Source organism: Malaclemys terrapin, chromosome 4 (genome assembly GCF_027887155.1).
Source record: "Malaclemys terrapin pileata isolate rMalTer1 chromosome 4, rMalTer1.hap1, whole genome shotgun sequence".
Taxonomy (NCBI): domain Eukaryota; kingdom Metazoa; phylum Chordata; order Testudines; family Emydidae; genus Malaclemys; species Malaclemys terrapin.
The window spans coordinates 15,004,273-15,021,364 of NC_071508.1; the positions used below are offsets into that span (position 1 = coordinate 15,004,273).

At 50.2% G+C, this 17,092-nt stretch overlaps 1 protein-coding gene across 1 annotated transcript in view; it reads right to left on the reverse strand.

Moving 5' to 3' along the window:
* CDK18 (cyclin dependent kinase 18) overlaps positions 1-17,092 on the reverse strand; it is a 70,708-nt gene continuing 53,616 nt past the window's right edge. The window contains exons 5-16 of the mRNA XM_054027234.1: positions 14,249-14,305; positions 12,813-12,927; positions 11,727-11,821; positions 10,664-10,726; positions 8,527-8,650; positions 7,762-7,882; positions 7,219-7,316; positions 6,383-6,488; positions 5,713-5,755; positions 4,653-4,743; positions 3,081-3,158; positions 1-995 (exon numbers count right to left, since the gene is read on the reverse strand). Coding sequence (XP_053883209.1) covers positions 961-995; positions 3,081-3,158; positions 4,653-4,743; positions 5,713-5,755; positions 6,383-6,488; positions 7,219-7,316; positions 7,762-7,882; positions 8,527-8,650; positions 10,664-10,726; positions 11,727-11,821; positions 12,813-12,927; positions 14,249-14,305 — 1,026 coding nt within the window. The 3' untranslated portion in view covers positions 1-960. The remainder of the gene's footprint in view (positions 996-3,080; positions 3,159-4,652; positions 4,744-5,712; positions 5,756-6,382; positions 6,489-7,218; positions 7,317-7,761; positions 7,883-8,526; positions 8,651-10,663; positions 10,727-11,726; positions 11,822-12,812; positions 12,928-14,248; positions 14,306-17,092) is intronic.

Below are 17,092 nucleotides of genomic sequence, written 5' to 3' on the forward strand. Positions count from 1 at the left end.
CCCATTTTGCATGGATTTAATGACAGAGTCTGCATCCTGAATACCAGCCGTGCCACAGCACTGTGTGCTCTTGCTCTAGGGATGTCTTTAGACAGCAGCCAGGTGTCCGGGGGGTTGTTGGGGAAACCGAGGGATCAGAGGAATCCGACTAATCTGCATTTTCCCCTTAACAGCCTCTTTCCTCTGGACCTCTTGGGGCTGCCGTTCAGGCAATCCCAGCAACTGTGCATGAGGCTCAAATTATGGGTAGGGGAAGAGGGATCCCTGGTGGATAACCATGGGGGAAGGGGCTGAAGGAGAGCTCTCCCTTGTTAAATGTTTCAGTCCCAACTAAATGTCTGATGTCAGAAAGCCCTGGATGAGGCTCACCGTAGGGCGTCCCCTGCTTGTGATAGCATATCCTTCATTCAGTGCAATACGTCTTGCCAGGTCAGACTTCCCCAAGGGTGGATATAGCAGGATGCCCAAGCACAGGCATGCCGTGCACTCACAGAAATGTCTTCCGCAATATGATCACTACATGCCACAACCCAGCTGTCTGCCAATCCTCGGAGATTCTGCCCTCTGCCTGCACTCCATCTTACCTCCCTGTACTGCAGGAACCAGGATTGTAACGAGGCCAGCACACAAGTCTCCTGAGCTCAGGGCTACTCCCAGGGTAGCTAGTCACTAGATAAAGTACCTTACCCGGGTATGGAACGCAGTAGCTTACTCTTGGTGGTGTCACATGAAAAATGAGCAACTGGGGGCAGAGCTCCTTTGACAAGAACTACTGGTGGGCTGATTGGTGTCAGTAGTGGGATTCTGGGGGACAGACAGAGGGCAGCCCACGGTAGAGGGGCATTCCAGTATCTTCCTGTTAGAGTCAGTAATTCTGTGGATGGGTCCTGTGGGAGCATGTAGTCCTCTCCTTTCTCAGTGCTTTGATCTCCATGGTGACAAAGGGAACAAGAGCCAGGTTTAAAATATACTCTGCCTCCTGCTTTTCCCTCGGGCTGGAATAGTAAAAGAGAGAGAGAGAGATCAGAAAGGCTAAAACATAGGTGCTTCTTCCTGACGTAACCCACTAACAGTCTGGTGCGATGTCTCCTTCTAGCGGCTACGTCATGTGCAAAAGTTTATGAGTCCGCTACAACCTTTTGAGCCAAAGAAACAGAGTCTGGAGACCATGCAGCGTCGTTCAGGCCAAGGCTGATCCCTGACATAGCTGCATCCAAACCAGTGGACTTATGCCAGGGGGCCACTGGCCCCATTGTGCTTTTCTGGACACAACTGAATATTAACAAATGTGTCAATATACGAAGGTGGAGAAGAAGGGCCCCGCGTTTCAGCCTTTGGAGCCGAACTCGCCTGAAGCTCAGGGACGTTGTGATCTGATGTGTTTAGTTTGGTCCGGGGTTGCCACAACATCTGAATCTTGATCCAAACTTAACAGGTCATGAGCGCCCTGATCCAGGGTTCTGGTTCAGTCCACGACAAAGATCTGGATCTGAATCTTCTAACATGGGGTGTTGGGGGGCTCAGACTGGGAGCTGCGTCTGGCCCTCTCAGCGGGTACTGTATTGCTTTTCTTCTGTGGAATTTCAAGTGCCTGCCTGAGAACCCACCCACCCCTGTTACGGGAGGTCAGTAAAGTCTCCAGATGGGACATGACTCGTCCCAAAGGTAACACAGCAGGGCAGTGGCAGAGCTGGGAACAGAACCCAGCAGACCTGATGCTTAGTCATGACACTATAATTAGGCCCAATCATTTCACCTCATTAATAACCTCTTCCCGATCAGCTAGGGGACTCTGAGGTGTGTTCACCTGCACATGGGGAAGGGGATGGGGAGAGGCTGCTTTGTGGCATTTCCCACTAATCCAAACAGACTTTCCCCTGACATTAATCTGAGAAACAAACAATGGGACCTGCCTGGCTGCTTGGAAGAGAAGGTCACCGCAGCGCGGTGTACACATCACCTGCATGGCACTGCCTGGACGGTGTAGAAAGGCTGGCAGGATACCAAGCGCTTGAGGTGTTGCACATGGATGCAGTCCAATGCTATCACTGCAGTGTGCGTCAGTGTGACCACACCAGCGCAAGGCAGGCCAGGATCTCCCAAGGCCGGCAGGAGACAGGATCGGCTGAATCAGAGCATGGGAGGCAGGGCTCCCCACACTGGCTTTGCTGCTCCTAGAGTCTGTCTACACTGGAGCCGAGGGTGTAATTTCCAGCTCAGGCAGACATACCCGTGCTAGCTGTGTGCTAAAAACAGCAGCATAGCTGCAGCGGTGAGACAGGCTAGCCGCCCCGGTACATACCTAGGGTTTCAGACAGGACTGGACCCTGAGCTGGTAGCCCGTCCTGCTGCCCATGCGGCTGCAGGCACATTGCTATTTTAAGCCTGCTAGCTCCATCAGAGCAGCGCAAGTACGTCTGCCCGAGCTGGGAATCACACCTCCCACTCCAGTGTAGACAGAGCCTTGTCATCTCATGGGGACGTCCACCTGGGAGGGACTAGCTCTCGTGGGGAAAGCACAGCACTGGGTCTGGAGACCTGGGGCCTGATTCAGCTCTCACTCACACTGGTGTAAATCTGGAGTAACTCTGCAGCCGATAGTAGTGTAAAACTGGTGTGAGCGAGAGGAGGATCGGGCCCCTGAACTCTAGACCCATCGACTCACTGGGCCTAGGCACCCTCTGCCTGGCACCTCATGTTGTTATTCATGCTAGAGGGAAGTGGGTGTGAAACACAGCCACTGGTGAGAGCACAGGGTTCTGACTTGGCAGTGTTTTACACCTGGGGGGTAAATGACTCCCCATGACGCAAGCCAGTGGAGAATCAGGTTCACTGTGTGACCTTGGACAAGTCCCCACTCTGTGCCTCAGTTTCCCCCATTTGTAGAACAGGGATAGGACGATATCTACCTCCTAGGGGGCTGGGCAGCTAATCGCACATGTGCTTGTTCTTCACTTCGGGAGCCACAGATGGAAAGTGCGGCAGGAGAGCAGGGCGCCTTCCGGCTCTGCACATTTCTAGAGTGCCTCTCCTCCCACGGGGCCCAGATTAGGGGTCTGTGCCCCGCTGCAGCGTCCTACCTGACTGCTGAAAGGCTGAACCTCGGTAGCCAGGGTCCTTTTGAAGCTGTATTTCCTTCAGAGAGAAGATGGAGGCATCTGGGTGAAGGGAGAGAGAGAAGAAATTGAGAGTTAACCTGACTGGCTGGGAGAGCTGGGATCTGAGCTTCCATAGGAAGGCAAACACCAATGCACCCTCAGAGCTTCACCCATGGTGCTCACTCTGCGGCTCCCATGAATTCTCCATCTTGTCATGCCCAGATCCACCACCTCACAGCATCCACAGGCCCAGAATTCCCCACCCCCTAGTGCCCATAGTCCCCAGATACCCCACACTGTGGTGTCCCTGGACCCACAATTCCCCTCCCTACTATGCCACAGCTTCAAGCCACCTGAGTACCTGGCTCCCTTTCTCTAAATGGGCACAGAGCCACGGAATGGGGATCTCTAAACAGACATGTGCTTAAGCACAATCCTTAGAGGGTTAATAAGGCCCTGCCTTTGCCTGTTAGGCCTACCACCGCCTGACTCAGCAGGTTCTCATTCATGCAGGAGGGTGCCCCTGTGCTCTCTCTCCTGATCGGCTCTAGAACTGGCCAGCTAATGGGAATGTTTCCTGTGGGAATTTTTCACAGGAAAAATGCTCATTTGAAGTTTTCCCATAGGAAACAGCAGTTTTCCCAAAGGAAACCACAGTTTTCCCATGGGAAACATTTCAGAAATAAAGGAAGTGTGAGAAAACCTGCTGAAGTCCCACTTTCTGACTGTCTTCAACCTAGCTATGCCAGTTGGAAAATCGTCAGAAAGGGATGAAAGTGTCTCTACCACTCTGAAAATAACACTCTTTTTAACCCTTTTCTCTGCTTTTATAGGGGGAAAAAGGCAGAGTTTCCTCACACTCGCAACATGAACAATTTCAAAAATACCCCCCAAAAATCTCTTCCCCAACCCGAAATTTTCCATTTAGAAACATTTTCAAACAATGAAAAACACTGTCAAACCCAAGATTTTTTTCACAAAAAAAATCATTTTTGATGAAACCTTGTTCTTACCAGCTCCCCTCAGCACCTTCACCGGGCCCTGACGTGAGACGCGCTCCCTGCCTGCTCAGTGCAGGACTGAGCCAGAATGTGGCGCTCACGCGGACGAGGGAGCAGACAGAGCCTAGACACATCGCCTGGCTGGGCCCGGTGCCCATGCGTGCAGTATAGCCAGAGCACTGGACTGGAACTAGGCGACCTGGGTCCTATTCTTGGCTCTGCCGCTGGCCTGCTTGGGCAAGTAACTTCCTCTCTCTGTGCCTCAGTTTCCCTATCTGTCCAAAGGGGATAACAATCCTGACCTTCTTTGTAAAGTGCTCTAAATCTACTAAGTATTATTATTACGTGTCCAAATCTAGCTCCCTCTCCCTTAATACAGACGAGGGGACTTCACAGAGGTGCATGACTCAGACAAGGGGTTTTTCAGAAATGGCGAGGGAGGCTGTGTTACTTCCCACAGTGTTTCAGTAAGAAATGTAACAACTGGCCGGGCAGCCCCTGAAGTGCTGGGTCCTGCCCTTGGACACCCCAACAGGATAATCTGTGTGCTCACTGTCAGGGAGGAGCTGGACTCGGTCCCCCAGCGCCTTGAAGTAAGGGTGTCGCAGGGCCTCTTCGGCGGAGATCCGGCATTTGGCTTCATACTGTAAAAAACACAGAAAAAGGCGTGTGTGTCGACATAAGCTCTGAGTGTGAGCGTGAATGATGACATAAGCAGTGTGTGTGTGTGCGCGCATGTGTTTACCTATGCTCTGTGTGTGTCACTACGTAGAGTGTGTGTGTGTGTTTGTGTGTCAGGTTCCATGGGAGAGGAGAAGACGGGGAAGGGGAGGCGGAGACAAGTTTCAATCAGGGCCCCTCCGTACGGCGTCCAAATCCCACGCTGGGGCACCTACGTGGGCACCGGGGAGTAGTGCCGTGATGGAAATGGCATTCGTTTCTGGTCAGCAGCAGCTGCAGAGCAGGATTGTGTTTCTGGGCAAATCCAGGAAAGTGGAACCAGGAACTTGGCAGCACAGAAAAGGTGAGCGACCAGATAACGCAAGTGAGACGCGGGGTCGGAGTTCGGGAATTCCACTGACTTTAAATACAGGGACAAGTGGGCTGGTCTCAAAAAGCCGAAGGGAAGGTAATGACAAGGGATCTGATCAAGGAGGACATGAACCAGAAGAAGGTAAAAGGGCATGTCCAACACTTAGGGGAGAGTTTCTGAGTGAATTCAGGGCAGTTAGCGGGGTGGAGTAATGGGAGCGGGTTGGTACTAAGGTCTACTGAGACCTTGGCGTTAGCGTCAGAGAAATGGCTTAGTTGCATCCGTAACCCCTTGCCATTGCTCTATGGCCCTGAGGGCCTGATCCAGGGCCTGTAGAGGACTCCAACGGCCGCATGATCAGACACCAAGTTAGCATCAGATCGGCTGTTGTGGGTGCAGTGTTCCCAGCTGCAGCTGGCCAGGCCCCCTGTTCCGCCCCCCGGTGAGAAGGTAGGTAGCACTAATGTTAAGCCAGGAAGGAAGGCAGCACCCCTGGAGCCCCAGGGTGGAGGGTGCTGAATGGTGGCACCTCCACCCAAGACATCCCCTTGCAATCCGGCTGGACGGTCAGATCACTTACCAGGAGGAGGCTCGTCAGCAAGTCGATCCCTTCTGTGTCCAGCCTGAGAAAAAACGGAGACTGTGACCATACCCCAGAGACCCCGGATGATTTAGTTGGGGATTGGTCCTGCTTTGAGACTAGAGGACCTCCTCAGGTCCCTGATATTCTATGATTCTATTCTACGGCTCAGGATCGATCACTGCACGACACAACGGGGACAGTGCCTTGCCCTGCACAGCTGGTGGGCGGGGTTCTAAGTATTAATTAGCACCCCTTGTAGAGTGACCAGACATTCCAATATTATCGGGACCATCCCGATATTAGGGGCTTTGTCTTATATAGGACCCTAATAGCCCCCTCCCCCGTCCCGATTTTTCACACTTGCTATGTGGTGTGGTGGCAGTCTCAGCAGAAAGGAGGACGGAATAAGCCCTGCAGATGGGTACTTATCTGCGAGCCCCTGGAGGGGCGTCCTTCCAGGGCATGTTGTATGCACATTAGCAGGGCATAGTGGAGGAGGCCTGCTCTGATGCTGGCTTCATCTGCACCTGTTCTGTAGATTGGCGCAGATCCTTAATATCCGGGGCTATCAGTCCAGCCCCTACCCCAACACTCATCGCCCTAGTCTCCCATTTGTGAACAGCCTGAAACCACAGTGCAAGTGTGGGTCTCTGCTCCAGGGAGATACCTGGGTGCATGATTTAGCAAGGGCTGGGCTTGGTACTGGGTGAAATGATAACCCTTAAACTCCTCGTTGGATGTGATTCCGGGCCAGGAGTCTTCTGTAGGGGAGCCTGAGGGAGAAAGGCAGGTTTAGACACATCACCCTGTGCATGGGCTATGGAAAGCTGCTAGTAACGACACTAGATTACACTAGAGAGAATAGCTCCCTGTCGAAAAGCCCCACTGAATCTGGTAAAAAACAATAGCTATTCTATAGGTGGTTTGAACCATCCCCTGGAATTGAATAGAAAATTCTCTCTCTGCTATCAAATTCTACAAGAAGGGTATAAAACCTTATAGAAAACATCCTGATTCTCTAATACAGTGGTTCTCAACCTTTCCAGACTACTGTACCCCTTTCAGTCTGATTTGTCTTGTGTACCCCAAGTTTCACCTCACTTAAAACTACTTGCTTACAAAATCAGACATAAAAATACAAAAGTGTCACCCCACACTAGTACTGAAACATTGCTGACTTTCTCATTTTTACCATATTGTACTAACACTTCAGTGTACAGTATAAATGAGTCATTGTCTGCATGAAATGTTAGTTTGTCCTGACTTCACTAGTGCTTTTTATGTAGCCTGTTGTAAAACTTGCAAATACCTAGCTGAGTTGATGTACCACCTGGAAGACCTCTGCGTACCCCTGGTTGAGAACCAAGTCTCTCGTAAATCCTACCAGATTTACAGAAAGGGAGTTAAAGGCCGGTCTAAGAGCACCAGGAAGGTTACTGTTTTCCCTCTGCTCAGTCAGCCACCTCCCTCTCGTGGAGATAAGGGAGAATGCAGACAACTCACCAAGAAGCCTGAAGATTAAATGGAGCTCTTCTTTCACAGTGGAGCCTGGGAACATGGGCCGTCCAGTGACCATTTCATAGTGTATGCAGCCCACACCCCTAAAGGAGCAGCAGAGACATTGGAATTAGAGATGGGAAAGCTGTCCTCGTCCATCCCTGCCCTGTGTCCAGTGCAGCCTGGTTCCTTCCAGCCCCAGCCCTTGGATGGGGCTCCCACCAGTTCCCTTGGAAGAGAAATCAGTACCCAGAGCTACCACCCTATTACTACTGCTAACCATGCACTCAGCACCACACATGTTCAGATAAGACCCATCCCCTGCTCCAAAGACCTTGTGCCCCGCGAGATGCAGGACATGGCACAGAAACCGAAGCAGGCGGCAGCCCAGTGTTATTATTTAACATTATTTAACTGGGCAGCAGAGTGCTCGGTGCTGTACAGACACATGGGAGACAATGAACTCCCCTGTCCCGGAGAGCTTGGAATCTTAATGTGGGACTCTGACGGAGCCGTCCCACCCCACCCTGCATGCAGATGCCGGCTCACCACATATCGATGGGTGTGGAGTACTCAGTAGATCCCAGCAGGACATCTGGGGGCCGATACCACAGCGTGACCACCTCGTTGGAATATGTTTTCGTAGGGATTGATTTGGCTCTGGCTAGACCTGGAGACGAAAGGGATGTTCGCAAGACTGCTCCTATTGTGTTTTGCGGCAGCACTGCGCTCATCCCAGGGAACCGCACGGCCAGGTTTGCAAACGAATTCAGCTCTCATCTAGGCACCTAAATGCAGCGGTCCAGATTTGGAGCTGCCAGTCTGACAATCTGGCCCACTGCATCTAGACGCTTAAATGGGAGCTGTCAGGTGCTGAAGCCCTGCCCCCAGAGGTCCCGCCCCCCTGCATTCCCAGACTAAGCCTGGCCCCTAGCCTGTGTGCCTCAGAGGAACAGACACCAAGCTGAAACCTTGCTAAGTGGAGCAGACAGTTTCCATACAGAGGTGACTAAAGCACCAGCTCAGGGTGACCAGACAGCAAATGTGAAAAATCGGGACGGGGTGTGGGGGGGTAATAGAAGCCTATATAAGAAAAAGACCCAAAAATTGGGACTGTCCCTATAAAATCGGGACATCTGGTCACCCTACACCAGCTTGAGAAGTGCATACAAGCTTGTGTCCTGGGCTGCTACGGGAACCCATGCCCCATGCTGCTCTGCAGCTCCAGGGATTGCATACGGTACCCACTGTTGTCTGCACAGCCCGAACCTGGCCCAATCCAGGCCAGCGCTGCTCTCTCCCTGCCCTACTCACCGAAGTCAGCCAGCTTTAACTCCCCCCTTTCGTTGATGAGCAGGTTCTGCGGTTTGAGGTCTCGATGCAGGATCTTGCTCTTGTGGCAGTAGGACAGGCCGCGGAGCAGCTGGAACAGGAAGATCTTGGGGAGGGGAGCAGAAGGGGGGAGAGCAGAGGGAGAGCAGTGTTTGGCATGTTGTTCAGCACACAGTAGGGACAAGTAGAACCTGCAATGGGCTTGGGACCCTATAATGGGGAATAAAAATCACAGTGGACAGCTCTGGATTGATTTCAAACGATGTACAGGTGCCACCCCTGGATGGAGCAATGTGCAAAGCCAGAACTGCCGCGTCTCCAGCCTGGAGCACAAGAATACAGGCAATATTCACATGCACACTAAGGCCCCTTTACACCAATGTGGCAGCATGCAGGGGCCTTAACGTGGCTGCAAATTACACTGACTTCTAAATTACGTTCATGTCCACTTTGAGGCCCCTTTACACAGCCAGGGAGTCTTTACACAGTCTGGCCTTCAGCGTGTCAATGCAAATCTGACCCTAAGAATACATTGACACTGCATGGCAGTGAGTCTCAGAACCTGGCTCAACGGACTCAGACACGAGCTACCGTGCTAAAAATAGCCACGGAGCTGTTCCGGCTCAGTCTGGGGCTCAGCCTCTCCCCTCCTCAGGCTTCAGAGCCCAAGGTCCTGCCTGAGCCAGAACGGATACATGGCTGCTTTTAACACTGTAGCAAGAGCCCCGTGAGCCCAAGTCTGCACACCCATCGAGATTTTTTTTTTTGCAGCATAGCATTAGATTCTCTCTCTCTCTCTCTTTTTACTCATTGGCAGAGCTTGCGAAGGCCGTACACTCCCCTGGATGAAAAGCGTTTTGAGAGCTCCTGATGAACAGCGCTATGTAAGAGCTGGGTATAATTATTATTATTGGTGGTATTTCTGTGTTTGTCTGGAACTTCCCTCTGCCACATCTGATCAATTCCAAACGTGCAGGGAATGTTCTAGGCATCCAGGGGCAGAACCCGTACCAATTTTAGGGAAAATCGGAAAACCAGAAGGGGGGAAATGTGGGACGCATAGTGCCCCGGCCATGTGTTTAGCGCAGCCACAGCTTCAAGCACCTCTGCAATTGTCTACAGATTAAAGAACTGAATTGATGGCCCCTGCTATTGCTGTCCAGCATAACAATAGCCCTGCTCATCCTCCCAAGACAGTCTAATATGCTGACATCCTGAATAACTTCTCTCTCAGACAAAAATCAATGGTGGTGAGGAAGGGGGAATGGGAGGCCCACACCTTTCCTGGTGGGAGGAGGGAAACCGGGGGGCCTGATATGGTGGGGGATACACAGAGCCCTGAGCACAGGGGTGGGGAGGTGGGAATGTGAGGAAAGGGAGCAGAAAGAGTCTATAACATGGATGAGGAGAAGAATGGGGAACTCTGGTATGGTGGAGGGGGACATGGGGGGCACACAGAACTCCCGGGGCGGGGGGGACATTGAGGAGTAGTTGCAGGGAGGCCCTGAAATAGAGGGTAATGGAGGGATGCAAGGAGTTCTTGGGGTGTGCAGTCAGCTCGGTCTCCAGAAGTTATGAAGCGTGCTCCTCTCCCCCAAGTGTAGCTGCACTCAGTTCTTAACAAAGTCAGTTTCCTCATTTGCCACGAGACTAACACCAAACACCCCACTATGCTAGGAGCTGGACAAGGGGCGGAGTCTTTGTCTCGGGAACTTTCTAAAAACCGTTGACAAGGTCCTGCAATAAGATGCAAGGAAGGAAATGAAATCACCCTCGGATGAATGGTAATACAGACAACTAGTTGGGGAAAGGGGGTGAATAGGGTTTGCAGATGACACCAATTTATTCAGGTTAGTCCAGGCCAGAGAAAATGGTGAGGAACTTCAGAGGCGTCTAACAATGCTAAGTGAATGGGCATTGCGATGGCAGATGAATTCACTGTTGAGAAGTACACGATAATGCACACTGGATGGGATCATCTGAATAATCTGAGTGTGAATGTTTGAGCCCCCAACGACTGCAATGCACCTCGAGTCAGTTCCTTGGGTCTTCAACATGGCCACGATAGAGCATCCCCTGACAATTTGTAAACCCCTTCCGCAAGATAGTGGTCTCGTACCTTCACGTTGTGCACGTTCATCAGGTTCCCGCAGTTATCCAGATATTGCTTTAGGTCATTTTCCTGCAACGACAAGCACGTCCCGAAGGAACCTTCTAAGTGACCATGAATAACCGTGTGCCCCACAAGTTATTGACAACACATGGCGATGGTCAAGCGGTTGGTGCACAAGCTGAGCATGGTGAGTGAGGTTTGACAAAGGCTGGGTGGCTAAATCCCACCGCCCTTTTTCACAGATTTTCCTGAAGCCTTTTTCACAGATTTACAGAAGTTATGGTCAGAAAGAATCATTACGATCATCCCAAACCCTCCTCGAAGTGGCTCGGGGGAATGGGTGGAGATGGAGGGCTAGGAAAACTCATTTCAAACACAAGTGAACAGGCTTGATGCAGTAATCTCTGGGTGAAATTCTATGGTCCATGTTACACAGGAGCTCAGAGCAGACAATTGTTATTAGAAGTGAATAAATATTTTGTTAATTAAAAAATATGGAGTGAAATCTCTGATTGCACATATTGAAGAGATCAGGCCTATCTATCAAATGTTAATATTGTGTGGGTGTTGTAATGATGCTCAGGCTGCAATATGGTAACTCCCTGGTACACAGAGCAATCTGATGTCTATATTCCTGCATAATGTCTCTTTAAACAAAAGTTCATTGTTGGAATGGTGATGGTTTTGTTTCTGATATTTACATGGCAAGGATTTATAAACCCGTCAATGCTTCCTAAATAAACAGATAGTGACGTAAAAAAAATCAGGGAAATAGCTGATTAAATTACTGTGAAATGTTCCCTTTTTTGACCTATTACAAAGCGGGTCAGGGAATTCTCAAAGTGTGGAAATTTTCAGAATTTTGAAAAACACAAATTTTTTTTGTTCCCCATGATTCCCCCTGCCTTTTTTGTTGTTGTTGTTGTTGCAACCAGCACTTCTCATCACTCCATGAACCATTTCCGTGTCTGGAATGAGCCCCCATCCCTTCCGCAGCAGGGGAAAGTTTGGGTGTCCAGACTGCCCCAGCACAAGACCAAGCACCCAGGCAAGCAGCCCTTGGACTCACCAGGTACTCAAAGACAAGGGTGAGGGAGCGCTCAGTGTGGATGAAATCATGTAGGGTCACAATGTTTGCATGTTTCAGGTTCTTCAGCAGGGAAACTGCAAGGCAAGGAGAAGGCAGCGTTAGCTATGAGGGTCCATTGTCGGCATACTTTGTCATGAGGGGTGAAAACCTGCCCGGGCAGGGCTGGTTGGTCCCAATATCTGGTCCTCATGGACCGGGTCAGTGTTTTGCAGATGGAAGAGTCAGTCCTTCAGGACTGAGTGGGTTTGGATTGGCTGGCTGAGCTGCCCATCCAGCCCTAAGGCAAAGCTGATTCGCTACTAGCTTTCTATTGCAGGCATCATCCCCCTTTTCACACAGTCAGGGGGGCTCCCCGGAAGCGGCCGGCATGTCCCAGCAGCTCCTGACCTAGGTGGAGGGGCCAGGGGGCTCTGCGCGCTGTCCCTGCTTGCAGATACCATCCCCACAGCTCCCATTGGCTGCAGTTCCCGGCCAATGGGAGCTGCCAAGGTGGAGCTCATGGCGGGGGCAGTGCGTGGAGCCCCCCTGGCATTCCCTCCCCCTAGGAGCTGCACGGACACATGGAGTTGGGTAGGAAGCCTGCCAGCCCCACCAACACTCCCTGCTCCAGCACCAGCAGAGGTCCTGGGCTGTGTGCCGCCGCCCGGCCCTCCCTCCCAGCACCAGCGGGGGTCCTGGGCCGCGCCACCGCCCAGACCCCCCAGCACCAGCGGGGGTCCTGGGCCACCCCCCAGCATCCACGACCCCCCTGCCCAAGATTTAGTCAGGGGTATATAGTACAAGTCAAGGACAGGTCACAGGCCGTGAATTTTTGTTTACTGATCGTGACCTGTCCATGACTTTTACTAAAAATACCTGTAGCCTTAACTATGGGCTCATTTGAGTCATAGAAGTATAGGGTTAGAAGGGATCTTGAGAAGGCATCAAGTCCAGCCCCCTGTGCTGAGGCAGGGCCATCTGGTAAGCGGATATAAATTGCTACCATTGATAATCATGAGTCCCAGAGCTGTGGTCCATCCCTGTGTGTGATGCCTTTTAGCACAAAAAGTATCTACTGCCCCTTACCCTCCCTTATAGCTGTGCAGGGTGCCCCTTCTTCATGCTCCAGACGGATCTCCTTCAGAGCGACCAGGTTCCCAGTTAGCTTGCTGCGCCCCTTGAAGACAGTGGCGTAGGTGCCCTGTGAGAAAAAGACAGAGAAATGCAGCTCATGAACTTACACTTGGATGGCATGGAGCACGGCTGCTATGGGGAGCCAGGATCTGACACCCTGCATGTACCGCAAACCAATGTCCATGGGAGCATTTTATCACTGGATGGAAGGGACTGAAAAACAAGGGCAGGATAATTTTACAACCACTGGTGACACTGGCTAAATCCCTCTCCAGTGGTTGGTTCACGTAGAACGTAATAACCCACTAGTGCTACCATCTAATGGACTTGCTCCTTTAACTCAAGTGGGAGAGACCCAGCTATCTTCCCTGCTGATGAAAGGTGGTTGGGATTGTTACATAAATCAAGATATTAATAGGAATCAATGTCATACTTCAGTAACCCAGGGGATCAGGTGGCAATTTCCCCTCCTGTAAATACTGTATTACGTTGCACAATTTAATACCTTTTGTAAACCCAGAGTTTTGGGAGGGAAGTCTAAGTTTTGGGCTTAAACCTTGAAGGCCAAATTTTTCAAGACTGGAGCTCAGATGGCCAAGACAATCCTGCATTTAAAGTAGCCATCTAAGCACCCAGTTAACCTTTTGCCTGTAAAACCAAGGGCTTTGTGGGTGCATTTTAGGCACAATTCTTTGAAAATGGTCCTGTCAGGGTTTAATCTGAGAGGGTGGGAATGATCTACTGGCACGAGAACAAGCCTGGGTAACATGAACATCTGAGTTCTACTCCAGCTCCTACACCGATTCCCTCCGTAGCCTTAGGCAAATCACTTAATAAATAAATAAATTAATGGAGATATCCCATCTCCTAGAACTGGAAGGAACCTTGAAAGGTCATTGAGTCTAGCCCCCTGCCTTCACTAGCAGGACCAAGTACTGATTTTGCCCCAGATCCCTAAGTGGCCCCCTCAAGGATTGAACTCACAACCCTGGGTTTAGCAGGCCAATGCTCAAACCACTGAGCTATCCCTCCCCCCCTCTCTCTGCCCCTATAAAATGACAACACGTAGCTATCCCAGAAGGAAGCGGGGATTGTACAGAGTGTTTGTAAATTGCTTTGAAGATAAAAAGCCTGATCCAAAGCCCATGAAAGTCAACTTCAGGATTCCTGTCAGCTTCAATGGTCTTTCGATCGGGCCCAAAAGAACTCTGTAAGTGCTACGTTTGAGTACTTCTTGTTACTTATAACTAACGCTGGGCCAGGACCAAACCCCCAGGTCCAAACACGCCCATACGCTGAGGAAGTCTGGCTCCGGGTCTGTCCTTTGCAGCTTGGGCTCTGCTCTGAACTTCATCTACAACCTTGAGTTGATTTCACATTCTTCTTACCTCCCCCAGTTTTTCCAATTTAACATAGGTTTCCAGCTTCCCAAATCCGATGTCCGACTGCAAAGAAAAGGGAAGAACATCAGCAGGAAACATCCTTCCCTAGGAAAGATTAGCCCTGCGGCTGAAGGGCACGTCAAGGAGGCTGGGCAGTATGAGCTTTGGGGAGAGATAAATCAAGGCAGGTGTTCGCATGCAGCAGTTCTAGATACACAACGTCTATTGCTATCTACAGGGGAGAGCAGCCAGCCAGCCAGCCAATCAATCACAGGGAAACCAAAACCGGTTGCTTAAAGGAAACAAATGATACCTGCTTTCTCCCTCCATGGAACTATGACGCAAGTTATTAACTTCATCACTGCGCTAAGTGTCTTCTTCTGCAATGTGACTGTGGCTTGAAATATTGCCTTCCACTGCTCCTATCTCTACGATTCCATTATCATTCTGTCCATCTGTCCCTCCTTCACCCATCATCCTGATGTTTGAGCAGTTAAATCTGAATTTAAACATGAGCTTTTTTTTTTAAATGCAATGATGCCCCTTTCATCAAAGACACCTACCCTGGCTCACATCAAGTAGGCAGCCCCTTCCTTGTGCTAAAAGTCAATTCCCATGTGTTGATCTTCAGTAGAATGCCGTTCCTTGATCCCAGGTGCTTTTCAAATCAACCAGGAAAGAGACATTTCCTGTTTGCAATGGTCACTCTTTCAAGTAACACTGAGAGAGACACTATCATAGACACAGCCCCGGCAAGGGTAGTCTTGCGGTTAAGGCCCTGGACGGAGACTCAGGAGATCTGGGTTGAGTTCCTACCACAGACTCTCTGTGTGAACGTCAGCAAGGCTGTTAACCTCTCTGTGCCTCAGTTTCCCAATGAGAAAATGACACGGCCTTTGTCTATTTAGATTTTAAACACTTCGGGGCAGGGACTATCTCTGAGGCCTGGTCTACACTATAACATTAAGTCGACCTAACTACATCGTTCAGGGCTGTGAAAAATTTAGCTTCCCATGCGATGTGTTAAGCCAATCTAAGACCCAGCGTAGATACTGCTAGGTCGATGAAAGAATCCCATGGATAGGTGTTCCTGTGACATAACTAATATGTCTCTCTCACACACCTGGTATGTGTTTATGTACAGGACAGTCACAAACACAACTCTTATCTCAGGGAGGTGCAGTGGTTTTCCACTTTTTGATATGTACCATAATAAGAACATAAGAACGGCCCTACTGGGGCCATCTAGCCCAGTATTCTGTCTTCCGACAGTGGCTAGTGCCAGGTGCCCCAGAGGGAATGAACAGAACAGGTAATCATCAAGTGATCCATCCCCTGTCGCTCGTTCCCAGCTTCTGGCTAACAGACGCTAGGGACACCATTCCTGCCCATCCTGGCTAATAGCCATTGATGGACCTATCCTCCATGAATTTATCTTTTTTTAACTCTGTTATGGTCTTGGCCTTCACAACATCCTCTGGCAAGGAGTTCCACAGGTTGACTGTGCGTTGTGTGAAGAAATACTTCCTTTTATTTGTTTTAAACCTGCTGCCTATTAATTTCATTTGGTGACCCCTAGTTCTTGTGTTATGAGAAGAAGTAAACAACACTTCCTTATCTACTTTCTCTACACCAGTCATGATTTTATAGACCTCAATAATATCTCCCCTTAGTCGTCTCTTTTCCAAGCTGGAAAGTCCCAGTCTTATTAATCTCGCCTCATACGGAAGCGATTCCATACCCCTAAGCATTTTTGTTGCCCTTTTCTGAACCTTTTTCAATTCCAATATATCTTTTTTGAGATGGGGCGACCACATCTGTACACAGTATTCAAGATGTAGGCATACCATGGATTTATACAGAGGCAACATGATATTTTCTGTCTATTCTCTATCCCTTTCTTAATGATTCCCAGCATTCTGTTCATCGATACAACACATGCCATCTCTCCATCAGTAGGCGGTGCTAGAGAGACAGCTGTCGCTCGACAGGGAGTTCTGGAACAGCGCAGTCACCGTCCATGGAGCAGAGAAATTGTTTGTCATATTCTCTCAGAATAAAGAACATCACGGTCGTCTGATTGGAGTTGAACAGGAAAATGGTGTGTGAATTTTAAACTGGTGGCAAGTCCTGGAGACTGTTTATCCACGGAGCAGGAATTCCATGGGCTGCAGCAGGGACACAATCCCCCTTGTAAGTGGGAACCTGGAGAAACCAACCTATACAGAACGCAGGTCAGTCTCTCTGGCCTCTCTGCCATCACTCCCCTCCCCGCCGCATTTTCCAATCAGCGCCTATCCCACCCATTCATTTCACACAAGCCACCAAAACACAGAGGAGGGAAACTTACAGTCTAGCTGCTGACACGAGATGGATTTGAACTAGCGACTTGTGAGGTCAATAGTGTCAGTAGCACCACTCCCACTCCCCTGAACAATCCATCTCCCGCAGGAGCAACTACATCAGTCTATTTTGCACAGTTGATGGAGATAATAACGTGACTGTTGGAAGGTGAGGGAGGCTGGACATGATCTGAAAGCCTACGAACAGCATACCGCCACGTGGAGAGTGTTACAGAAACACGCATTATTCATTGACAGGATTATGAATATTTATGGAACACTCGCTTCACCCAGGTATATGTTATTCAATAGACACAAGAGACTGCACAGGTCGGCGTGCGCTGTCAGTACATCAGCTTACACCATTCTTCCCACTTGGGGCTAGATGTCTGTCAAAGGCTTGCCAAGGCCTCGGACGCAGTGACTGGGCAACACAGAGTGTTTCTGGTGCCTGGGAAGCACGCTGGCATATTCGTAAATAAGGTGCTGTGGTGTCGCCGTTGTGCAT